At 41.4% G+C, this 26,002-nt stretch overlaps 3 protein-coding genes across 7 annotated transcripts; 1 reads left to right on the plus strand and 2 right to left on the minus strand.

Annotated features, from left to right (window-relative positions):
• The first annotated feature begins 1,669 nt into the window (after positions 1 to 1,669).
• Positions 1,670 to 13,967, plus strand: LOC117502604 (protein CEBPZOS-like). Of its 4 annotated transcripts, none has more exons than XM_034161657.1 (5): positions 1,670 to 1,852; positions 10,895 to 11,012; positions 11,084 to 11,128; positions 13,360 to 13,444; positions 13,549 to 13,967. In XM_034161657.1, the coding sequence occupies exons 2-4, from the start codon at positions 10,895 to 10,897 to the stop codon at positions 13,440 to 13,442; spliced, it is 246 nt and encodes an 81-aa protein (XP_034017548.1). In that variant the 5' UTR covers positions 1,670 to 1,852; the 3' UTR covers positions 13,443 to 13,444; positions 13,549 to 13,967. The 4 variants fall into 4 exon arrangements, with proteins under 4 accessions (XP_034017548.1, XP_034017547.1, XP_034017545.1 ...); XM_034161656.1 differs by lacking the exon at positions 1,670 to 1,852 and adding an exon at positions 10,505 to 10,666; XM_034161654.1 differs by lacking the exon at positions 1,670 to 1,852 and adding an exon at positions 10,505 to 10,662.
• nkx2.2b (NK2 homeobox 2b) lies at positions 2,576 to 7,672 on the minus strand. Its single transcript, XM_034161916.1, has 3 exons — positions 7,413 to 7,672; positions 6,189 to 6,696; positions 2,576 to 2,702 (listed from the first exon to the last, which is right to left on the minus strand). The coding sequence occupies exons 1-3, from the start codon at positions 7,669 to 7,671 to the stop codon at positions 2,576 to 2,578; spliced, it is 894 nt and encodes a 297-aa protein (XP_034017807.1). The 5' UTR covers position 7,672.
• cebpz (CCAAT enhancer binding protein zeta) lies at positions 13,137 to 26,002 on the minus strand. 2 transcript variants are annotated; one of them, XM_034161651.1, is made up of 16 exons: positions 25,815 to 26,002; positions 22,293 to 23,758; positions 21,768 to 21,999; positions 21,484 to 21,634; positions 21,164 to 21,252; positions 20,804 to 20,857; positions 18,082 to 18,184; positions 17,753 to 17,797; positions 17,596 to 17,662; positions 17,285 to 17,391; positions 16,545 to 16,602; positions 15,871 to 16,049; positions 15,482 to 15,571; positions 15,277 to 15,332; positions 15,030 to 15,111; positions 13,137 to 13,613 (listed from the first exon to the last, which is right to left on the minus strand). In XM_034161651.1, the coding sequence occupies exons 1-16, from the start codon at positions 25,977 to 25,979 to the stop codon at positions 13,462 to 13,464; spliced, it is 3,096 nt and encodes a 1,031-aa protein (XP_034017542.1). In that variant the 5' UTR covers positions 25,980 to 26,002; the 3' UTR covers positions 13,137 to 13,461. The 2 variants fall into 2 exon arrangements, with proteins under 2 accessions (XP_034017542.1, XP_034017541.1); XM_034161650.1 differs by having other exon boundaries at positions 17,596 to 17,668.

Here is a 26,002-nt window from a genome sequence, read left to right on the forward strand (position 1 = left end):
TTGTTTGCACCAGAGACAGCAACAAACCCAAAGGAGGAGGTGTTTAGTGGATGCACAAAAAATAAATAAAAAACTGCAAAAAATTGGTTACATTTGTATGTAATCTGATGTAAAATAGTAGGTAATAGTAAGAACTCGAAAATTACATATGAAATTTGGCCACGATTTTAAAACATCTGCCTTGATTTCCTCAATTTTCAAATCGGGAGCAAAAATCAGTAATGCAAGTTGATCCTTCATCAAAAGGATCTAAGGATCAATTCACATGAAAAGAAAAGAAAATTCAGTAAAAGTGATTAAAGTCCTTTGTGTCAGCAAATTTAGCAAGGCATTGTGGGAGGACCTGAGGGTGGCGTGGGTGAGTGGTTTGTGGGCTTGTTTCTAGACCAGAAGGTTCCTTGTTCAAGACCACCCCTGTCCATTCTCCATGTAATGTGGAGCTGTTTCAGGAAGCACATCTGGTGTAAAAGTGGCGCCAAACCAACCTGCAGATGTTGGATCTGCTGTGGAGACCCCAATGGAAACAGGAACAAACCCAGAGAACTAACGATCAGGAGGATCAGAGTCATCATGAAGACACGTAAAAGATACAAGAGCATCTGATGATCCTCAACCACTGAGAACTTTGTGCACCAGTAACCTTAAAATTTGTTGTGAGTTTGGTTGAAATTAAGTTGTAGTCTGTTAGTTGTCTTTTTGGGACATCAGAGAAAAAGTGTGTCCCAGTGGTCTCACCTGCTCTTGAGATGAAGACATGGACAAGCTTTTCTGCATCTTGCTGATTGAGAAAAGAATGGAAGTATAATTGTAAGGTGGAGGAAGGACAATTGGTATTTTGTGTGTACAAATTAAAATTTAAATCTGAGTTAAACATAAAAGCTGGTTTTGGCTGTTGTCTCTTTTGGGCCATTGGTCCAAGCAGAAGAGCCTCATTACACTGATGTTCTTTGGTTTCATGATTCCATGCAGGATGTGAGTCATCTGATCATCAGGACCTATGGTGATGAATAACTCTGTGTCATTAGCATAATGAGCATAATGACAGAAGTGTTGTTTCTGATTAATTAACATGTAGCTGGTTCGGACACATGCAGCGGACGGATGAAGGCTACGTCTAGAGAAGGATGCTGAGGATGGAGCCCCCAGGCAGCAGGTTGTTGGATGTGCTGAAGGAGGACCTGCAGGTGGCTGGTGAGATGGAAGAAGATGCAGAATACAGGGTGAGGTGGAGACGCATTCTTTGAACCTTCATCAGGAGTTCGTCTCACTTTTCATCTGACAGAACTGAGTCCAACAGCAGAACCAAACTATTTCTGCCGCTCAGCGTCACAGCACAAATAATCACAGATTGACTGATTTTTTTTTTCTTTTTTACTCCTCTTCTTTTTTTTAAAGTCTTCTTTAATTTGTGCACCCTTGTGGTCATTCCAGTCCTCAGGGTGGAACGAAAAACTATAATATATCCATTTAAAAGAGGTTTTTTTTCTGTCCCAGTTTTTGCTGAAGAGCTTCAAATAACAGCCGAGTGTTAATTTGCTGCTCACCTTTGCCCCGCCTCCTTTCATGTGTTTCTTTGGACCGTTTTGCTTAATGTATTTAACTGTTGGTCTCTCTTTGCGCCAAGGTTGTGATGCGTTTAAACTTTTGCCCTCTGCCTCAGAAACAGCTCCATCATCATCTGGATACAGTGTGCAGGAGGTCAGAGGTCACAAAGCCAGAAGTGGTGTTCAGAAATCATTCAGTGTGAGGGGCGCGGGGTCAAGGCAGCAGGTCGACACCACTTAGAGCCGCATGAAGGAAACATGGATGCTGGTCTGCACCCTCCATCAGAGCTCAACAGCGCCACCATGAGGTCAGTCCACGTTGAGTTCAGGAGGTCACATTTTGACCTTCATTTCTGCAGCTGTGAAACTAATCAGCTGATCAGTTTGTGATTTGTTGACAGGTTGGTGATTATCTGGTTGTGGATCCACAATTATTATTTTATTGATCTTTTTAAAAGAAAATCAGTAACTTAAGAGCTGCAGTGTGTTAAAATAAACCAGGCAGTGATGTGACGTCTGTCTGTTTATCCCCATCTCACACATTGGTGACACTATGACATTAAAAACTACAGCAGCTCTCTGTGAGTGCAGTCTTCTGCCAAACACAAACAGCTCTGACCCTCAGATGTTGTGTGAAGGTGTTTTTGGTGACAGTCTGTTGAGGCCCGTCTTCACCGTGGACCAGCTGTAGTTGTACCTCCTGATGGACACACGTAGACGCTGATGTTTTTCTAATGGCATTTTGGACCTGCACCTCCAGAGCTTCCAGAGGGATTGGAAAGCCGTGTTTTCCAGACTGCAGCGTGACTGTACGTCTGCAGGGAACTGAACCTAATGTTCTGCTTTTCATTGCCACGGCTGGGAAGACCGTCAGCCTGCCTGTCTGACTTCTCAGCGAGGGACAGGCAGGTCATTTGTGTTTCTGGTTGGTGGACTGATCGTGTCTTATGTCTGCAGCGTGTGAACAGCACTGGTTATGGACCGTCACCTTGACGGGTCCAGTGGAGGTTTGACGCTCTGCAGATTGTTCATCACTGACACAGTCTTGGAGTCTGCTCTCTGATAGGAGGGAATGAACCTGCCTGGTTCATCCTGCTGGCAGTAGAATGTCCAGGATCTTTCCCATCCTGTGGGAGTCCCACGTCTTTGTCATCGTCACTGAAATAAGAATACGTTGTCCCCACACCATTTTTGACAAATTGATCAAAATATTTGCAAATATTTATGAATGCCTCATTTTGCTACATTAGAAAGCAAATAAAGTAATAAAGATTTCAATGAGCATCATCATCATTATATTGTTATTATTATTATTATAAGACAAGGAAATAGTTTGTTAATGAACATCAGTATAAAACATAAAATAGAAATCAGGATGATTTATATTAGTCGTCGGACACATAAGAAACAGTAGAAATATCAAATACAGATATACAAATAATAAGAGATTGTGTTTAGTAAATCATTTGCTGCCACCTGCTGGATGCAGTTCGAACAGTACGTCTGACGTCATCTGGCTGAAAATATATAACAAACAAAATATTATCTTTAAAAAATTGCAGCTCATCATGTTTTTCACAATAAATTTGTTCATGGTATCTTTGTGAATCTGCTGTGATGTTTATTTTTCCTGCTGTTTTGTGCCAGCAGCTGTTTGAATAAAGTTCTTTTCAGCATTTTCATTGTGCTCGTTAGAAAACAGAATGCCGTCAAAATAATTTTAAAGCGCACGGCATCACTCCTTCAAAGTTCGCTTCCTGGTTGTCCTTTTTCTTTGTCCAGGTCTCCTCTTCTTACTCTTCTTCTTTATCAACAACAGGTGACACATTCCGTCACTCTATGGATGGAGTTGACCTTTGACCCCTTTGAATACAGCTGACCCCTCCTTTCTTTACTTTGTCACGACGCAGTAGACTGGTGCAGGCAGCTCGTGCACCTACCCACCCCAACACAAGGTTGTTGGTTTAAGGACCCGTTCTCCGCGTGTATCGGACATGTGTATCTAAATGTCAGAACCATCATTGTGTGGAACTCTGGACCAGAACCTGCTGTCAAACAAGAGTTTGAAAGTCAAAAATCAGCAGTCTGTGGATAGAGCCTTGTGGAACCCCCACTCACAGTTTCACTTCACCTCCCTTAAAACTGCCAGCAGAATTGTGTAGTTTTGTTGTTTAAGAAAACCATCTGACAGCTGGATCAGAGACGGAGAACTGCTCTCTGTTTGAACAGCACTAAAGTGCTTTACTTTGATGCTTTACACTCACACTGTGAGGTCGCGGTGCTCACATGCAGGGGTTAATGGCACACCAGAACCTGCTAAAAGGCACTTTAGTGATGATGATGTCCACTGTCACAAGGTTCAATTCTCAAACCTTAAGTCCACCACTTTCTGTACATTTATATATTTCTTGTATATTTTGGTTCCAGATGATCATCTTAAATTTAAGTGCTGTTAATGACTGGAACAAAAACCCACAGCGCGATGGTACTGCGTGGCTTCTGAGCAAATGATCTATTAACCAGGTTGAACAACTTAAAATTCTACGGCATGACAACATGAAAAAACATTTTGTGAAATTGTTGTGGCTTTATTAAAAATGAAAAACTAATAAATCACAAATACGTAAGTAATCACACCCTTTGATCAATACTTTGTTGATGCACCTTTGGCAGCAATTCCAGCCTCAAGTCTTCTTAAATATGATGTCACAAGCTTGGTGCACCTATCTTTGGGCAGTTTGGTCCATTCCTCTTTGCAGCACCTCTCAAGCTCCATCAGGTTGGATGGGGAGCGTCGGTGCACAGACATTTTCAGATCTCTTGAGATGTTCAGTCAGATTCAGGTCTGGGCTCTGGCTGGGCCACTCAAGGACATTCACAGAGTTGCCCTGAAGACACTCCTTTGATATCTTGGCTGTGTGCTTAGGGTCATTGTCCTGCTGAAAGATGAACCGTCGCCCCAGTCTGAGGTCAAGAGCGCTCTGGAGCAGGTTTTCATCCAGGATGTCTCTGTACATTGCTGCATTCATCTTTCCCTCAATCCTAACTAGTCTCCCAGTTCCTGCTGCTGAAAAACATCCCCACAGCATGATGCTGCCACCACCATGCTTCACTGTAGGGATGGTGCCTGGTTTCCTCCAAACATGACGCCAAAGAGTTCAATCTTTGTTTCATCAGACCAGAGAATTTTGTTTCTCCTGGTCTGAGAGTCCTTCAGGTGCCTTTTGACAAACTCCATGTGGGCTGCCATGTGCCTTTTACTAAGGAGTGGCTTCTGTCTGGACACTCTACCATACAGGCCTGATTGGTGGATTGCTGCAGAGATGGTTGCCCTTCTGGAAGGTTCTCCTCTCTCCACAGAAGAATGCTAGAGCTCAGACAGGAAGAGTCCTGGTGGATCTGAACTTCTTCCATTTACAGATGATGGTCACTGTGCTCGATGGGACCTTCAAAGCAGCAGAAATGTTTCTGTTTCCTTCTCCAGATTTGTGCCTCGAGACAATCCTGTCTCTGAGGTCTACAGACAATTACTTTGACTTCATGCTTGGTTTGTGCTCCGACTGTCAACTGTGGGACCTTATATGTAGACAGGTGTGTGTTTTCCAAATCATGTCCAATCAACTGAATTGACCCCAGGTGGACTCTAATTAAGCTGTAGAAACATCTCAAGGATGATCAGTGGAAACAGGAGGCACCTGAGCTCAGTTATGAGCTTCATGGCAAAGACTGTGAATACTTGACCTTGAATACAAAATGAATATCATCCATTTTGAACAAGGCTGTAACATAAAATGTGGAAAAAGTGAAGTGCTGTGAATACTTTCAGGGTGCACCGTCTGCAAATAATAAGAAAACTGCAAACTCAGTTTTTGAATCCCTTCAAAATACCACATGATGTATTTACAGGATGTTACACGAAAACTTCAAATCAAAAGCAGAAACAAAAATGCATTTAAAGATCCATCCGAACAGAAGAGAAGAAATTAAGACCTTTTTGTCTGATTGTATGATGAAACGTAAAAACATTTGAGACGTTCTTATTAGTTTAATTTGTATTTAAACGGAGATATGTCGAATGAATATTTTCTCTGTGTCGTGACAAAGAACAATTTATTATCTGCCAGAGTTCTAAAGTCAAACCACGCGGCCACTTTGCTCAAACTTTTATTCACGTCATAAATAGTCACTTTGATCCAAAACGGTACATTATAAATACTGTATTGTAGAACAACAATTAACAACAAAAACAATATCAGAAACCACTCAGAAGTCCCCAAAATCAAACCAGAACATTTAGTTTGATCCGCCCGAGGAACATTTTAAATTTTGGTGAATTAAAGACGATTTTACACGTCTGATTTGCGAAGAATTTCATATCTACAAAAACAAACAAAAAGTTAATTTATGGTAATTCGAAGTTTCTTTACAATGAATGTCAAAACAGAGAATTCACAAAAATAGTAAAAATCACATTGGAAATAGAAATATTTTGTAACGAGGTGTGGAGTTTTGACTGTCGTCATAATTTTCTGATTCACTTGATTCTGTTTGGAGGATTAATCCTGAAACGAGACAAATGCACAAAGTTTTCTACGTGATTTAAGGCCGATAACCAGTTTTGTGGACTACCTGTCCCCTCAGAACCGTTTCACCAGCTTCACCACCTCCAGCGGTACATGCGCAGCAGCTGCGGTACTCCACGGTCCTCCGGGCCACACGCAGGGTGTAGCAGCTGGTCCACACAGAGGGAAACCCAAAATGGACCTGAGCAAGACCTCCAGGTCCTCCAGGACTGGTTTCCCGCCCCGCCCCATGGCCGGGATGGCGATCCTGTGAGCCTGCAACAGCTGCAGCACTTCCATGCTGCGCTCCGTTCGAGCACGTTTCATCTTGTAGCGGTGGTTCTGGAACCAGATCTTCACCTGGGTCGGGGTGAGGCGGATCAGGCCGGCGAGGTGCTCTCTCTCTGTTGCGGATAGGTACCGCTGCTGCCGGAAGCGGCGCTCCAACTCAAAGGTCTGCGCTTTGGAGAAAAGAACGCGCCGCTTACCGCGTTTCTTGTGCGCACCGGCAGCAGAACCATCCCGGTCTGGGTCCGGAGACTCGTCCGTGGACAGCTCAGGAGTTTTGGTCTTTAGGGACAGTCCATGTACTGCAGGGCGAGAAGACAGATCCGTTAATCTGACACAGCAGAAACAAACAGAAAATACCGATTTTCACGTTTTTCTTTGTAGGATTATTCAAAAATTGAGATTTTTTCAACTGTTCGCACATGAAACGCATCATGACTCATGATAATACTGATGATTTTAAATCCGAGTAATTTGGTTTGGATGAAAATACAGGTCCCTGCGAATTAGAATAATGTGTTGGGATCAGAAGTCGGTGTAAACATTTGTCCTGTATTTCTTGATAAAAACACGATTGTGATCTCAGTTCGCAGGACTGGCAGCTCTCCAACACAAGAAGTAAAATGGTTTATCATTTACTTAAATTTGGCAAATGAGAGGCTTTAGAAAACGACAGAGTCTGACGCTGAAAAACTAAGATCTCAGACAGGAGGAAAAAGTGATTGGAGAGCGTGCGTAAAGGCGCCATTACGCACGGCTGTGACAGGCTCGTTTCGGGAGAGACTAACAATAAATAATATTGTGGTGTCATTTTTATGATCAAACTGAACAGCGCGTTTCAAAGGTACATGCAAATTTCAACATTTTGGGCAGATTCATACATTTTTAAGTCAAACTTTAAAATAACGCACGAAAATGGATTTACCAGCTTTTAGAGATAGAGCATGGCCAAATATGAGCTGGAAATCTTGTGAAGCTTTGTAAATTTAATGGTGTTTGAACTTTTAAATCTCCTCACGTGAAAAGTGCAGGTTGGCGGATCCGTAGATCCATTTGGCGCAACTCCCTCCACCGCGCTCGGATACATTGTGCCCGTTATATCGAAGTTTCTGTGCGCTTCCCGACCCTGGAACGTCCGACGAGGCTTCGTCGGTGTTTCCCTTCTCTTTCCCTTTTGTTCCGGATCGACGTGTCCCGGTTCCTGTCCTAGTCAGGTCGGGGAGATCCAGGATGTCCCGTACCGAGAATCCGGTTTTTATGTTTGTGCCAAAGGACATGCCGGAGAAAAAAAGGAGACTTAAAAAAAAAGAAAAATAAAAAAAAAGTACAGGTTTGTTCCCGTGCTGTTCGCTTGATTCAGCCCGTTAAAGAGAAACAGACAGCGGAGCGTATGGGGCCATGAATGCTGTTAAACGGCGCGGGGGCCCGGTGCCGGTGCTCCGTGCCGAGGATTTAACGAGAGAGAGAGAGAGAGAGAGAGAGAGAGAGAGAGAGAGAGAGAGAGAGAGAGAGAGAGAGAGAGAGAGAGAGAGAGAGATATTTTCATGATGGGAGGATTGAAGGAAAAGAGAGTCGTAAACGTATGAGGAGGAAAAAAATCGCTATATTCACATTATAACTTCCTTCTAAAATAAAATAATTATTTGATTCATATACACATTCTAATATTCAGAAACACGAAGTAACTTTATTCGTTTTAGTAACTATAATACTATAATTGTTTCTCTCTCTCTGTCATGTCTCTCTCTCTCTCTCTCTCTGTCATCTCTCTCTCTCTCTCTCTCTCTCTCTGTCATCTCTCTCTCTCTCTCTCTCTCTCTCTCTCTCTCTCTCTCTCTCTCTCTCTGTCATGTCTCTCTCTCTCTCTCTCTCTGTCATCTCTCTCTCTCTCTCTCTCTCTCTCTCTCTCTCTCTCTCTATATATATATATATATATATATATATATAAAATAAAGCATAACATAAATAAGGAAAAGGAAATGTCCTTTTGCCAAGGAATTAATGCAGTGATTTATTAAATAATAAATAACAAAATATTAACAGGAAGGGAAATTAAAACTAAAATGTTAAAATGCATAACTTTATATATTTATTTAATGTAATTATTATCATTATTTTTTTTACTTATTCACTTAAATGACTGAAATTAAACTGTATGAGTTTTTCCACAGGTCCCAAGCATTACATTTTACACACCACCACCACCACCAATAATAATAATAATAATAATAATAATAATAATAAAGAGAAGACAAAGACATTTTCACTTTGAAGTTCGGACTGTTTGGCCAAAACGAGTAAGTTGACACTTTGTGTTCTGACACACTGTGTTGGACATTTCATTTTTCTTTTGTGTTTTTCACAAACGGATTAATTGATAATGCATGAAACTAAGAAAGCAGTGATTGATGACGTCATGCTCTGTAGCCGCTCTGACAAACTAGGAATTCTGAAAAATGACACTTTGTATCAGTGCTTTGAATGCGCCACAGATGTGTGGTTGTGTGTCGTTGCTGGTGGTCTCGATCACACTGATCCTGTTTGTTCCTCCTGAACACTTTCAAATAGCTGGACACAAACATGTTGTCATGGTGATTCAAAGGCTTTATGACCACACACAAACACAGCACTTGGACACGAACACCGCCAGATTATTATAAATGACATTCATTTCTTTTCATCAAAAGACATTCTAATCATAAATAAATTAATTTAGAAAATGTTTTATTAAAATTTAAAGAAACTTAAAATAGGGTGTAAAATAATAATAATAATAATAATAATCTGTGAGAAATAAGAGGGAAAAATAGAAACAGAAACAACCACACCAAATTAAATGAACATTTTTATTACACTTGCTTTTTTAGACACAAAAATATGAAACCCCCCCCCCCAAAAAACAAACACAACAAAGAAAAATAAAAGTTGCCCTGAAGCCATAAATCGAAGTGACGTCAGTGTGGCTTCAGTGAAAGAAATAACACTTAGTGATGTAATATCACAATGTTTCAAAGTCTACAAGATTTACAAGAACACATCACATTATAACCTAAACTCTGCTTTTTAAAGATCTAGGGCCAAAAAAAAAAAAGAAAGAAAAAAAGAACAACAATTCTAGATTAAGTGGTTTCAGATGTTCATCTTTCCAGTTTCAGTAAAACCTGAAAAACAGACTTTCCGTTAGAAAGCCTTTTTCTATCCGGATTCTGACCTTTCTTGACTGAGAGGATGGAGCCACACTCTTTCAGATGTTAACATCATCAGTAAATCAAACATTTTTCTAAATGGAGCATCTTTTTAATATTCCAAAGTCTGAGTTCAGATCCAGGAGATCCGAGCCCCGTGACACCTTAAGTGTAGACATCGACATGCTGGAAATGTAGCCATCTGTCAAAGGATGAAATAAACACACACACACACACACACACACACACACACACACACACACACACACACACACACACACACAACACACACACACACACACACACACACACACACACACACACACACACACACACACACACACACACACACACACACACACAGAGCACTGTACTGAGAATCATGGGCGTTGTCTGCCACACAGCGGCCACTCTGTGTACTACACCAACGTTTTTTATTTAGAGAGATAGCAGGGGCTCTAAAATTAATTTTTACGTATGACAGTGTTCGTGATGAATCGTTATTTCTTCCATATTGATCAGATCTGGTTTTAGGTTTATTTTGAAGTAATTATTGCTATTTGGGGATTTGTACTCGTCGAACTTTTTTCAGCCTCTATTATCTCTGATAATAAGTCTAAATGAATTGAAATGCTCATACAAGGTAAAGTGTCACAGTGACTCAGTCCCCACGCAGGATTATCTGGATCCAAATAAGATTTTGGATTACTAGAAGAACAGTTTCACTCCTTCTCCTTTGTTTCAAAGGAATGTGTCAGGATTTTATTTAAACATAATTTACTGGTGGAAGATTTGCGACAATTTCCTTTGCATCTCTATGGATCTTTTTTAATTTTTTTGGGGCTGCTAAAATTTTGTTTTTACGTATAATTGTTAATTTGAAGTAGTTTCGCGACTCGTGTGTTTGGTGCCAGCGGAGCTTCCGTACATTAGGAGGAAGTGCTAACTGCGTTAGCTGCCTTTAGCTCGAGCAGGTCACAGGAGACTTTATACTTGTAAAAGTGCAGTGTATTTCGACACTTTTTTTGGCCTTTATTTTATTTTAAATGTGATATTGTCTTGGTCTATGTTGCCAACGTAAAGGTAAGTAATTAAAGGGAAGAAAAAAACCCTCAGAAATTGTGAAAAGGTTCATTGACGCCTTTGATTTAGTGCCACCTACTGGTCTTGAGTCGGTATTACAATCAGGCGCCAAACTTAATCATCACATGTTGGATAATCAACGTTTTTATAACGTTTACAGGGGAAATAGTTTGTGTTTGCAGCTGGGTTTTGTTAAAGCTAAGCTAATGTCAGTGCCCTGCCCGTCCTGTAGATGGCGCCCAAACCTCTGCAGCCTGTGGCTGTGAAGTTGATGAAGGCTGTGATCTTCGCTGAGGTCATTGGTGTCTTCTGTGCCTACGGACTCTTTCAGAAGATGGACTCAAGTCGAGGTATCGACATATGAGTCTAACATGCGTGAAATGACTTTTTTGTTCTTCAACGGTTCTTTTATTCTCTGCAGATTTCAGGAAAATGATGAACTGCAGATTTCCCAGCATCCTGGAAGGTAAGTCGACTGATTTTTGATGGACTCAGGCAGGTTTGAAGGTTTATCACCAAATATTAAAGGGAGAAAGTTTAGCTGATGGTGGGGATCATAAGACGTTTAATTGCTGTCGGGTTTGTTTCAAAATCAAGTCGGTGAGAAGCTGATGGGACACAAATAGTCGTAACACCAAAGATTCAAGAAGTCTCTCTGGCACTAACTTTCTTTTGAAGCTGCAGCCAATAAAATAGAAATTTTAAAGTAAATCCATGATTTGCTTAAAAATATAAATTAATAGTTCTCCAAGTAACTGATGATTTGAGTTTTGTTGAGAAAACACAAAAACTTACATTTAGTACAAGTCAAGATGTTTCAACTTAAACATCACAAGAATTTAAAGGTGAAACTCAGTTGTTTTTAAAAAGGATTTACAGAGACTTTAACACTCACTCATCTTAAATCTTTAAAATTAACTTTTATTTAACCAATCTTGAGATCAAGTTCTGTTTTATAAGGGGGACTACAATTTTAAAGTTTCTAATTCACCTAACCTGCATGTCTTTGGATGTGGGAGGAAACTGGAGCTCCTGGAGGGAACCCACACAAACATGGGGAGAACATGCAAACTCCACACAGGTGGGAATCAATCCCATGACCACCTTGCTGTGAGGCAACAGTCCTAACCACTGAGCCACCGTGCTGCCTTTATTTTTCCCCAATATAGTTAATATTTTAATATATAGTGTCAGCATCTATAGAAACAAGAGGTATACATCTAATTTTGATGAAATGACGACGTAGCTGTAGGTGCTCTGAGCAAGTCCTCATCTTCTCCCCCAAATTACCCGCCATCACGTGCATATTTAGACTCGAGCGTTTTCCCAAGAATTTATGTGAATTCTCATAAAATTTCATCAGCATGGTCATATTTTTGAGTTCAGCGGTGATATATTTGTAATAAAAAAAAAAAAAAAAGAGAAAATCCCAGATCCAGTACATGTTCAGGATCGACTCAGAAATGACCATTATTTCTGAGGACACTGTGCATCTCAAAATGTTTTTGTAATTAAATGTTTTTGAATGCTTAAAATGTCTTCTGGATCCATATCAAATACATTTTCTTGAAGGTTATCATCTGCTCACATTTAATCAACATTCTCTTGCAACTTTTTGAATTAAATGCTTAATAAAATTTGGCTAAATGCCAAACATTTTTCTGGATCTCAGTTCCAGATTAACTCCAAAACTGAATCACTTATTTCCTGGAACGCTGTCTATCTGCTCACCAAATTACATTGATCCCATTCATTCCTTGTTGAGTTATCCTGCTGACAGACAAATACTCTTGGTGGGGGTAATGACAGTGCAGCACTGGAGCAGCTAAGATCTGCACACAGATTGGCGAGCATGACGTTATTCAGGTGGAAGTGTGTTCATTTCAGAACTTGAGGTGTTTTAGAATATAGACCCTGTGCTGGTCCAGCTCTGGTACGTCAGCAGCAAGCAGTGTCTGGTGAGTCACGTTTTCACAACTGAATGCTGTGCTTCATAAACTTAGCAAGTTATTTTGTTCTATCGTTGTCATCTTCTGGTTTCTTGTGCTGGAGGCAGTCAGTGAAATTTAGAAATACTGCATGTCTGAAATAAATTGTCAGACACAAGCAGGATGTTAAAGGGGAGGGGCTTAAATGATGACAGCTTTTGGAGGAAAACGTTGCTCATTTATCAAAGAAAAAATCAACACATCCTGAGACAGTTTGTTTCCACACTTTAGAACACGTTTTGTCAGTGTTAAAGTTGAATAACGTTCTCTGCAGATTTTGTCACACCAAAAATAAAATTAAAATAACTGATTTTAAAGTTGAACTTTATTAACTTCAGTTTTAAGTTTTTATAAAACGCATGTCGTGCATGTTTTAAAAATGTCTCTTAAAGAGGAAAACCCCAAACTGTTTATTTATTTATTGGGTGATGTTGAGACATAAGCAGGTAAATTTTATTATCACATATCTTCATATTAACCATAATATGAAATCTGTATCTCTGTACTTTTTTGATCTGTTAATGGTTTAAAGAAAAACTTTATTAAAGCAAAATCATCCAATAATCTCTGAGAACAAACGTAACCATGACAAGTGTCCCACGTTGGTTCCTCAGACGTTGACACCAGTTCATTCCGGTCTTCAGCGTAAAGGTCAAACTCCAGCTGATCTAGAAGCTGTCTGTCTTTCTTTCTTTCTCTGTCTTCCCAGTTTACTACAAATCCAACGAGTGGGCGGGGATTTATGGCATTCGAGAAACAGACCGGAAAGCCTGGACCGCTAAACAGGTATAAAGGTAAGCCGTAGCAGTTACTACTTCTTCTTCCTGAATGTCCTGCTGCCTGTCTTTGCTCGGCCAAACGTCTTCCTCTTATTGAAAACGGCTTTTCTCCTACGCAGCGTCTTGGCGTCTCGCCCGTGGATCCAGTCGTCTCGTTGAGCCTCCCACTTCAGCTGCTTCAGACCTGCAGTGAAGAACAAGGAACAGACGTCTGCGTCAGCTGCTTTCTGTTAGTGCACTGACAAAAAAAATCATTTCAGGTACTGTGAAGTCTGAAATAGTGGGTGGAGCCGTGCACTGACAAAAAAAATCATTTCAGGTACTGTGAAGTCTGAAATAGTGGGTGGAGCCTTTATTTGTACATATAAATTTATAAACGCTGAGTTGTAACACGACCACGAACATGACGGCTGCTTCACGTCTGAAGTGAGAATATGAAATTTGTGTAGACGGTACATTTGGTTTAATCTGTAATCAGTTACACTGAAAACCATTTTTACTTCAGTGAAGGTGTAGATCAAATTAAAGGTGCGTTCATGTGCGGTGGGAAAAAATTGTCACCAGCTTCACTTTCAGCTACAGTGTTTATTCTGTGTTGAGCTGCTGCCAAAGTGAAAACTACATTTAAAGAAGTGACATTAAACTGGAACCAGAAACATGTCTTGAACAATGGTTCCATTATCAATACTTTTATGTGTGAATACTATGTGACAAGCTTCACAATAAAAGTGTCAAAATAGTGGAGGCTACACACAGGAAATGAGCTTTATTTTGAAATGCAGCACTGAGCAGATGTAACTGTATGAGAACAGTTCACGTTTTCTTCTAAACAGGATTTGTGATCAAGTTGTGTCATTGATTTTTGGACATAGTGTTTAATAAAAGTTTGTTTTTGTGTAGGTCTCATTTGTTGGTTTTATGACATACGATTATTTTTTAAAGTTTGTCAATAAGCATTTAAAAAATACATGATTCATTTGAAAGAGTGTGAAGTAACGGCAGGGCTGGTTAGCGCAGAAGGTACCAAATTACACAAATACAGTAACTCGTGATTCTTGAAATGAAGCAATATCTCCACCTGGTGGACACTTACCATTAATGCAGGTTCAATACAGTTTTGCCAAGAACTCAAGAGGATCAATAACAGTCCAGTTCTTGTAACAATGGCCCCAAAGCTGACTGTGTCAAACAGTGTTCATGTTATTTAGCTCTGTGTTGGCAGTTACTTGAAGTTCTTAATATCCAAACTTTGATTTGAGAAGTTGTCGTGTGAATAACAGCAGCGAGTTAAAGCTGGCTAGTATCCGGCCGACTGAATAAATAAACCTTCCTGATTGGATTTCCTGTCTCAGCTTTCTGGTTTTCGATGCATAACCTAAAAACAAAAAGTTCTGTTGAAGAAACATAAATCCAGAGATTAGCATGTTGTGATAAAGATGATCGCTCACATTCTGCTAATCAATATATTAAATGACCCAGTGGAAATAGAAACAGTCACGCATGTAGAATTTACGTTCCTATGAGACGAAGTGATGAATCCCCCAAAATCAGAGATGGAAGTAGTAATTCCAAACCCGGTCCGAGTGTCCCGGGGTGTTACCTGCTCTGTCCATGTTGGCCATGGCGCTCAGCCCAATGTTGTCGAACTTGGAGCCGGCGTTCTCATCCAACATGGAGCCAAACTGAAAGACAAAAGGTTTTTAGCTCAAAACCATTTTGGAGTTTGACGTACAAACCAAATTCTCTGACTTTTAACTAATTAATTGCAGCTTTTAACAGAGTGTCGCGGTCAACGTGAGGACACAAATGGGGGCAATAAATTCTTCATTTACTGTTTGCCTTCTCACCTCTTCAGCAGATGCAAACACAGCTGAATCTTTCTTTGTCTTCTTCTGTTTGGAGCCTGGAAAAATCAAAACATGATCAATAAACTAAAATCAATAAGCTGTATTTATTCACTGAGGGAGGCAGCAGATGGAAAACATGAAAACAATCTCAGACTAAAAGAGTAAACAGAGGAATATGTGGAGGAAGATTGAAGTTGGTCCTGACCTAAAGATCCAGAGAAATCCGGTTCATTTGAGGATTTTCTCTTCTTGACACGAGGACCGACATGTGACATGCCCGCCTCAGTCTGCGAGTCTGCAGAGAAAATATTCTTATCGTCTATTCTGAGAAAAACAAACACTGCTCCTGCTGTTTGACATCTCAGGCTCAAAACAGGCTGAAAGTTTGACTTTTATGCTTCAGTGTGGCTGACTGGAGGACATAAACCGGTATTGGTCCATGATGACTCCAACCACATCCAGGACCAGCTGGTGTGGCTGGAGTCACCATGGACCAGGTTCGTTGTACGTCATCTTGTTTTTCTGGGCACGTATCAGAAAAGGTGCTGAATGTGTCCATGAAACAAACATTTTGCTTGTTTGGACTTTTCTTACCTGCTTCTCCATCAGGATCCATGAACATCCCCCCTTCCTCCTCCACTTCATCTCCAAAGTCCTCTTCCTCCATGCTGCCCAGAGAAAGCTCCTCATCGTCCAGGTTGTCCACCTCAGAGTCGTCCACGTCAGAGTCCGAGGCCTCAACGCCTTTAGAGTCTTTTTTACTCTTCATATTACTGAAACCGATCAAAGGAAATCGGTGAAAACAGTCCATCAGTTCGAGCTGAAACGGTCATCAGCGGCTTTTTAGACTTTAGATGATCCATGTGGTTAGTGTCATTTTTGTTCAGAAACACTCAGGAAGATCCTGATACACAAGAACTAACAAATCGTTTATGCTTCTCAAACATGTCTGACATACTGAGTGCCACTCAGTGCTTGAAGCTCTGCCCCTGCCGTCCCTTTGACCATCATTAAGGACTACAGTCAACTCTGTGACACCAAAATTTACTCCTGGTTTGTCCAGTGGAAACGTTTATTTTAATAACTATGTCAGGTAGGAGTGTCTGAGCTTCATGAAACATTTGGACTTTTAGTTTTTTCGTTAAATTAAAATTTATCAATGAAACAAAAGAAGTGATGTCTAGAGGCAAAGGCAGGGGGCGCTGCTGTGCAATTAAAAAATATAAAATCCACAAATAAATAAATAAAAAAGGAGAGGTGGATCATACCCTGCAAAGTCCAGATCTTTCTCCAGCTGGGTGAAATAAGAGTCTCCCTCATAGGAATCTGTCAAAAATATGACAAAACCGCTTCATACTGGATCAGTTTATTAATGCAGAAGTTGAACAAAAAAAGGAAACTCAGGGTTAATGTAAAAAACAAACATTAAAATCCTTTAGAGTTTTAAGTAAAATCCTTAACAGGACAATGACGGTGTTCCAACAGGGGGTCTAGTTTTTGTTGTAGTTATTTGCTGTGGAAAGCTGAGAGTCAAACACTCACTAACACACGTGTCACGGTGCATGTTGTCTGACCGCAGAGAAAAACATGTCCAAATCAGACTCCACCTGAACCCCTCGTCCACAGCGGTAACTTCATCAAATGAACAGTTCAGCTCTGACACCTCAGTGGCAGCATGTGATCTGTTAAAACTATGACTGATTCACAGATCAAAGCTTAATCTGAAAAATCACTTATTTTTTTAAAATAATTTGAATATTTTTCCTTTTTTCCTCCTGTTTTCTTTCTCTGTATTTCTTGTCCATGTTCAGGGGTGCAGGGTGGTCATGTGGCAGCAACCTGCCCTTACATTGAGCAGTTTGCCGGTTCAGTGCCTTGCTTAGAGGCACGTTGACACTCAGCCCAAACCAGGGATCAAATCCACAGATTTGTGCTTCAGTGTCGTGACTCCTTAGTGCCGATGTTTGGAGCAGTGACATCCTAAAATCAGTCTCTTTGCTAAACTCACCGAGTATCTTCTCAAACTCCTCATCGTCCACATCCTCCACGCTCTCGTCATCACCGTCTCCTTGTGGACGCCGAAACTGTTTCTCCTGCTGCCGTTTTTTAAAGTACCTGGTGAGGAAGTTTAATAAACCTAAAAACTCCACAGATGTTTAAAACTTCAGAATCAAAACATTTGTGAAGCAGATTCGTCAGATTTTAAACTTTTGAGTGTTCTGTGGCTGTACATTTGTCCACATTTCAGCACAAAATCCTGTCTGTTGAAAAAGCTTAAATTGATCAGCGATCAGACTCTTACTGATCAATTTAACTCACCGATAGAAGAAGATTTCATCCACAGGAACCTGACTTTCTTCTTTTGACAGAAACTCATCAGTATTGACTGAAAGTGGCAAAGGAAGATAAAAAAGACAAGTGTCAAAGAAGAGTCATCTGTTTAACAGGTGTCACAAGCTAACGTGTTTAAACTGACCGTGCACGACCGCCAGCCTCGGTTGGGACTGCAGCGCCCCCTGTTCTGTGGAGAGAAGAAGAAAACCATATCTGTAGTTTTACCATATTTCAAATCACAAATCGATCAAGTAATCTGAATTTAAAAAAATATCAATATTCTAAATTTTATATTTGGAAACACATTAAGACATCTTAACGCTGATATTTTCCAAAAACATCTCTGACTGGCTGCAGTGTAACACGTGGGAAATCACCGTGATGACTTCACATGACCGCCTGTCTGAAAAAAGATGCACACTCAAACGATGCTTTTAGCTCATAATAAAACAGAAATTCCTGCATGATTACGTTTTCCTTTGTGCTGCTTGGGGTTTCTGAAGACGAAGCGGTCCAGGAACCTGATGAGGGTGAAGTCCTGCAGAGGGTCTCCAGAGTACTGGATGAATCCTCCCTGTGGAGACACGAGGTAACACCCCGATAAACAAACAAACAGAGCAGACACACAAACAACAAGATTTATTCTAATTATCATCTCTAAACTATTTTCTCCTTTATCTTTAGTGTTTGTCCCTGTTTTCGTTTTCTCAGCTGTCATTGGGTGGTTATGTGCGTGGGGGCGGGGCCTGTCTGAAGGTGTCACACCTGTTATTAATTAGACTAGTAAGTATTCAGTGTGTGAGCTGATCACTGAGGAGTGACTGCAGCATCCTGTTTGTTTTTTCTTAAACACCGCCGTCATTTATATAGACTGAAAGCTGAAACTTTTATCCTGAACAAGCTTCAGACGGATGGAGGAGGATCACATGTCAGGCTCAGCTGAAGGTAAGCCCCACTTTCAGTTTATCCGCTTATCTTCTGTGGTTTCGGTTCATCTGGCAGTGTTCAGAGTTGACACCTGCCTGGTCACATGATCACAGCGGAGCCGCAGTGTTGGATTATGTTTTTGATTTTACAACATTTGGTAAACACATGAAAAATCATTTCACTCACAGCCCTGAAAAAAATTAATCTTTTTACTGCTCAGTATTTTAAGCAACTCATGTAAAGAGGAATATTTTATTTACAGTTTCACATGTGGCCACATTCCTCGTAATATCTGAAGAAAAATTCTGGAATTTGATTTAGATCATATTGGATTTATGCTAAAGCACAGGACGTCCGACAGTGTGTAACACCATTGTCCACATACAGAAGTATTAAAATATCCGACCCTTATCCTAAGCCATGAAAAATGAAGTAAACTGCAAGGTTGCCTGGTGTCGCCTACTTTTCTTTCCACTGTATTTTTCTTTCCCCTACATGCATTTTGCTAATGTGCGGAAGTTGGGAAACTCAATATCTCCCCCCGTGTAAGGGTGATTCTTAGACTACGGGCACTTATGTCCTTTGATCATACTGTATGAAAAACAGAAAAAAGGGGAAATTTCACACTTTTATAGTTATCTTTACAATGAAAGTGTGTTAAGAAATTTGTTCTAGTAGTCTATGATGACTTTTTCACCTTTTTTCAGCATCATTATATGCAAATATTGCCGTTTTGTGCTTGTCCCACACCCAGACTTATGATCTTCAATGATAAAAATGAATGGTAAAGAAACGTTTTTTTCTAATGTTTTAAAATATCTCTGAATATAATATCAGTAAAATAATCAAAACATAATTGGGGTATTCAATGTCATACAACTGTTGTGATTTTTTTTAAACCAAATTTAGTTGTCCCACACTGTTGCCGTAATTTCCACCACAACACTGTAATGTCCCTTTAAACAGTTTGTATGAAAGATTGTTTGGGTAGTTTCTATGGAGATAAACAGTGACATCACAGCACATGTATATAGCGCCAAATCACAACAAACAGTTGCCCCAAGGCGCTTTATATTGTAAGGCAATGGTGTGGTGGAAATTACATTTACAAGGCCAATAGTGCCCGTAGTTAAAGAATCACCCGTAAATATTTCCCCCTCTCAAAACATATTTGTGTATATAATTGTTTATGCTTCTTTGAGCTGCTGGAAAAAATACGGAAAGAACTGTATGCCACACCGGCAGCCGAGACATCGGGTTTGAAGTTCATTCTGAAAGCGGACTCTCATCCGCTTCATACTGGGGACTACAGAGGACTTAGTTATTTTCTGTTTGACTTTAAACTTATCGATGCCTGCACATTAAAGTTAAAATGTTATCGTGGCGTGCAGCCACAAAAACTACCAGCAAGAGTCTTACAGATTTAGCTTTCACTGTACGCAGCAGAGTAAAGTGCGGTGCTTTGATGCTTTCTGTTAATAACTGGATGTTTTCTTCTGACTGATTAGAACGCGTCACCTGCCGACGCTACTGGAAAACAAAATAAGCTAAAATTTGATTACAACTGAGACACTATAGTGCAGCGGATAACTGAAAAAATGCTTCAAATGGTGACGCACGCACCAAATTTGCCACTTAGACATTACTCTTTTAAAAATGCCGAGTAGCCACATGAACTTTCAATAGGTGGCCAAGTAGGGGGTCAGTTGAAGAATTACACGGGGTCAAAATTAAAAGATGCTCCAATCATATTGAAAGGTATTCCATATTATTTGTCTGATCATAAAGATTACAAAAAGGTATAGTTTGGATCATCTGTGAATGAATGTTCTGGAGTTATGGGGTAAAAACAGCAAGAATGGTGAAAGGTCAATGTACAAACTGAAAATGATCTTTCTCAGTGTTTCTGCTGTTTTTACCCCATAACTCCATAACATTCATTCACAGATGGTCCAAACTATACCTTTTTGGAATCTTTATGATCAGACAAATAATATGGAATACCTTTCAATATGATTGGAGCATCTTTTAATTTTGACCCCGTGTAATTCTCAACTGACCCCCTACTTGGCCACCTATTGAAAGTTCATGTGGCCACTCGGCATTTTTAAAAGAGTAATGTTTAAGAAGTACGTGTGCCAAATTTGGTGCTTGCATCACCATTTGAAGGATCCCTCAGTAAATATTCACTGCTGCACTAGTAGGTCGCTGTTACAAACTTTAATGAATGTAGAAGTTCTGGTTCACATTTTAAATAGTGCTTTACCTGCAGGACTGTTTTGGCAAACAGAGACACAGACGGGTGGAAATGCAGAGAAAGCTGCACAAAAAAAAAAAAGAAAAGAAACAACCAATCAGACACATTAAAAAAGCCACTTTAAATAATTTATTCCTCTCCTAATAATTCTAAATGATCACATTCAGTTTTGAGCCCTAAACAATATTCAGTTCTCACAAAACTTTGGTTTATCCAATTTAAAGATTTTAAGATTTAAAGAGTGTGTGTGTGTGTGTGTGTGTGTGTGTGTGTATGTATATATATGTATGTGTGTGTGTGCAGTTGTTTGTAGCCCCTCCCTGACATAAAATCAATAACTGCTCCATTGATGAGTTTGTTGTTGCTCACCCGCTGTAGCTCCCATAAGGTGGAACAGTCTGCACCACAGTATAGCGGGTTTCTGTGCAGCGGGTCGTAGCTCTTAATGTTTTTCCCACCTGATTGCATCAATGATATTTAAGGAACTCAAATTCATACAGAAAATAATCATTTAAGAAGTCAGAATTGTTCTCAAGCTAAACCTGATTTCTTTTTGTCAACAGCCTAATATGCAGAATTCATTGAGACAAAATAAATAAACTTGATGCTGGAACTGCAGAATGTTTGGCTTTTCCATAAATCTTCATCAGAATACTTCTGATTTCACTCTCAAAACGGTTCACACACACCTTCCAGATTCAGGTGATGTACCCATGATGCAGCTGGTTTGATCTCTGCAGCTCCTGAACTCCCTTCTTCCTCCATCTTGTCAGCATCCACAAAATGCTCTTCATCGTCGTCATCATCTTCAGCGAGGTCCGTGAACTTCTCTTCACCGTCCTGTGTGAAAATGTTCACATTAGGACCAAACTTGACGTTGGACGACTACAGAGGCGCACAAATCCTCTACGAGATAACTGAAATTATGAAACAAATCAAATGATGAGGACTAAACCCGCTCTAACGTTCTCACCCAATCTTCTTTCAGCAGGATCTTGAGGCCCGGTTTAGTCTTCATGACCTCTGACACCAGGAAAAGTGCCCCGCAGGCGAAGCTGGGATTCTGCATGATGCTGACCTGCAGCAGCCGCTTTACAAACGCTTTGACTCGCCGCGGCACAACATCGACCTTCATGGATTTGTAGAGCAGGTTGAGGAACATGTTCTGCCTGGAGGATGAGAACAAGCCTGGGTCCAGCAGCATTCTGAGGAGAGAACAGCATTTCAAAGTGAAAATAGGAATTATTTTCACAAATTAATTATTAATTGATCATCTCCTTAGTCTCAAAGTAAGAATAAATATACAATTTAATTAACCAATTATCTGAGAGCGGTTTAAAATTATCTTTAACCAAAGATTTCAAAGACACTATATAAAGGTGGTTTCTGTTCCAGAGTACAATTCTGGTGACCCACAAATTACTGATGAGCAAAATATTGACAAAAATTCATCAGAGGAAAAATGAATTTCCCCACAAGATTTATTTTTGTTCCTCACCTGTAGAGGGCGACGTAGTAGCGATCAGAGACACTCTGCTGAGAGTCCATCACCTGAAACAGCAGCATGAGCGCCTGTACCGCCGTGTTGAACTTGGCCAGATGAACCACTTTGAACAAGGTGTCCAGCTGCTCCTTCACCTTCTCGTCTCCCGCGCTGGCGTAGGGATACGCTTTGTTCACGCCCGACAGCAGCCCGCTCAGCATCTTGGACTCAATGTCCTTCTTCTTGATGCAGACTCGGAAAAACGAGAAGTAGATGGCGATGAGTCTGCTGGCAAGCTCAGCCTCAGAGTGGCTCAGCACCACCTGGTTGAGGAAACACACGCTGTAGTACTGCGCCTTAGCGCTGACGTTGGCACGAAACATCAGCCGCTCCACCTCACTGCACACCACCACCTTCATGTTAGGGTGTTTGTGTAAGAGTGTCTCCAGCAGGTACGAGGCTTTGGCTGCGGTCTTGTATTCAGGGTCGCCGAGCTTGTCGACGACCTGGACGAGCAGCGCCCTCTCCTGTTCGGGCCGGCTGCACAGCAGCTCGTGGGCGGTGGCTAACGCTTTTGCCTTGGTAGCGGTCACAGAGTCATGAGCAACCTCGTGTAAAGCTGTCACAAACTCGGCTACGTGGTGTTTCAGCAGATGCTCGAAGTACCAGAGGATGAGGCGACGGTCGCGGGCGTCACAGTTCCCGCTGGCCTTCTCCTCCAGCTGATCAAACGGGTGCTGCTCAAAAGTACGCAGCTTCCTGTCCTCGGGCAGCAGGTTGGACAGCAGCAGCTCTCGTAGCGTGTCCAATGCCATCAGACCCATCCGCCGGCTACCCTTCTTTTTCACCATGGACACAAGGACTTCCACGTGCTCCAGGGCATGCACGGGAGCATCCTGGATCAGAACAGTCATGGCTGCCATTCTATCAGCCAGCACACCAGTGCTGACCACAGTCTTCATCCAGGCTGAGTTGGCGCCTTTCTGCAGGTTCTTCTTGGTCTTGTAGAGCTCAACGTCGGCCTCAAACAGCCGCTGGGCCAGCACCTTGTACTGGGACACCAGGGCAGCCTCCTGCGGTGTAGACGTCCACTCTGTGGTGTATTCCAGCTCGTACCATTTCCCTCCAGGTTTAATCAGCAGCACCTGTCTGGGCTGGAACTCAAACACGCTGCTGTTCTGTTTTGCCTTCTTCTTCTGGTCTTTCCTGGCTTTCTTTTTCTCTTCCGCTGGCTTTGTCACGGAAGCTTTTGGCTGCTGTTCAGCTGACGTTTTCTTGGCTTCGCTCTTTGTACTTTCTTTAACGCCCGAGTCTGCAGCGTGCACGTCAGAGACGACATGCTGTCCAGCAAACGCTCGGATGCCCAGTTTGGTGATGAAGTTTTCCAGCTCTCCCTCCTCCAGGTCGTCGATGGCTCCTTTCTTCCCACCATCGACAAGCTCGTTTGAGTCGGTCAGGTTGGCCAGCAGAAAGTAATCTGCCTGAAAATAAACAAGAATGCACAGCAGATGAGTTATTTCATCCACCATCTGAAGCCACACAGTCATGATAACTTACAGATATTCATGTTTCAGCACCCCAGCCTGTCGATATGACCAATCTTAGGATACATGGATGTGACCTGCGACTTGTTTACACATGATTTAAGTAAGTCTTTACACTAAAATAAAAGCATAATTTTCACCATCATGGTAGAGTGTCTGAGTGCCCCTGCCCCCCCCACCACCTCTCAGCCAAATTGACAGAAAACTTAGATTTCTATCTTTTGCTGTTGACTCACTGCTACCGGTGTCATCTTGTTCTGCTGTGGGTGGAGCTCAGGCTCAGGCCACATGCACACAGAGCAACAGTGAAGCAGGTGAAGTGCAGGTAACATATTAATCAACACTAATGGGTGTTAACACACAATTATAACAGCACAATTATAACCAGAACATTTGCATGAAGCAGCTCCACCACTGTGGGAACATTTTGGGGTTAAACTGAATCAGAGAGGAGAGTACAGTAACGTGAACAAGCTGGTATTTTGACAGTTTCAAGTCAATGAAACTGTTACCACAGCCTGAGGCTCTTAATATTTTATAGATTTGGGAGATAAACTAAAGTGTTATTATGCTTCTAAGGGATGCATTATTAGCTGTCAAAATGACTTCTGTTTGTTACTTCAAGATTCACAGGATGAGTTAGCACAGATGGAATAAAATTCACTTTGTCTCCATGATCAATTAAAGTACTTAAGATGTTTTGTTTACTCCTAAATTAGTATAGAGCAGGGGTGGCCAAGTTCAGTCCTCGAGAGCCACATTCCTGACACTCTTAGTTGTCTCCCTGCTCCAACACACCTGAATCCAATGAAAGGCTCATTAAAAGTCTGCTAACGAGTCTCATTGGATTCAGGTGTGTTGGAGCAGGGAGACAACTAAGTGTCAGGAAGGTGGCTTTTGAGGACCGAACTTGGCCACCCCTGGTATAGAGGGTTTTCATGTGACGTATCGGTCACGTCATTTTATGTCCCGTGGCCATTCTGGATTACAACGCGGTGGCCGCTGTGTTACACTACGTGCATTTGGCGAACAATTGCAGAAGTTTAACGTCAGTGTGAAGAAGCCTCACGGCACCGTGGCGGTGAGAGAGATCCGCCGCTACCAGAAATCCACTGCTCCCAGAATTTTATTTTATTCGGCAATAAAATTATATAAGAATACATAAAAATACTGCAGAGGATAACACAAGAACGCTTCCAATACGGATGCTTATTTACATTGTGGTCCTCGAGCACCGAGCTGCTGATCCACAAGCTGCCCTTCCAGCGCCTGGTGAGAGAAATCGCTCAGGACTTCAAGACGACCTCCGCTTTCAGAGCTCCGCTGTGATGCTCTGCAGGAGGCCGGCGAGGCTGATCTGGTCGGCAGCTTCCTAGTTCACAATATCGCAGTGTGACACGGTCGGCCAGTTTGTTACATCACCACTAAATTCACTATCTGGTACAAGATACGGATCCACTGAACCAACTGCTACACATCGATCACGATAAATAGCTTTTTCTCAGATTTAAAGCATCGTAATAACCGGACAATCTCTCCATTTTTCTATCACGTGCAGCCTCCTTGTAATCCAGAATGGAGACGGCACCTGTCCTGCAGCAAATCGGTCACGTGATTGAAAACCCTCTATAATCTGGAAAACCTAACGCTGAAGCCAGTTTAGAGAAATGTTTACATGTTCATCACAAATGTTCCTCGATCTGTAAACAGAAGTGGTCACGTGATCGCACCTGTCTTCCTTTCACTGCCTTATGACATCACAAAGACCTGAAACCCAGACGGCGACCACGTGGAAACTGCAGGGGTTTTGTGTGTGAGTGTTTACATGGATTTTTGAAGACTGGTGTTAAAAATAATCTTTACGATTTGTCAACACCGCCTAAAAACAACCGTAAATGTTTTAAACAGGTAAATAAATAATCGTGGCTACACACATCTCAAAGGGTGTAAAGCACAAACTTCCGACAGTTTAGTAATAATTGTTTAAAGTGACCTGAGTTCCTCCGAGTCGTAAAACCTCCTCCAGCCTGAACTCTTCATCTTCTTCTACCGCGTTTTCGTCTTCTTCTGTTTCCGCGTCGCCGTTTTCGGCCTGAAATGTTTCTTTTGTAGCTTTTAATTTTTGACGTTTGTTTTTAGCGGCCATTTTGGGACACATGGAAGAAGATTCACCCGGAAGTA

Source organism: Thalassophryne amazonica, chromosome 21 (assembly GCF_902500255.1).
Source record: "Thalassophryne amazonica chromosome 21, fThaAma1.1, whole genome shotgun sequence".
Taxonomy (NCBI): Eukaryota; Metazoa; Chordata; class Actinopteri; order Batrachoidiformes; family Batrachoididae; genus Thalassophryne; species Thalassophryne amazonica.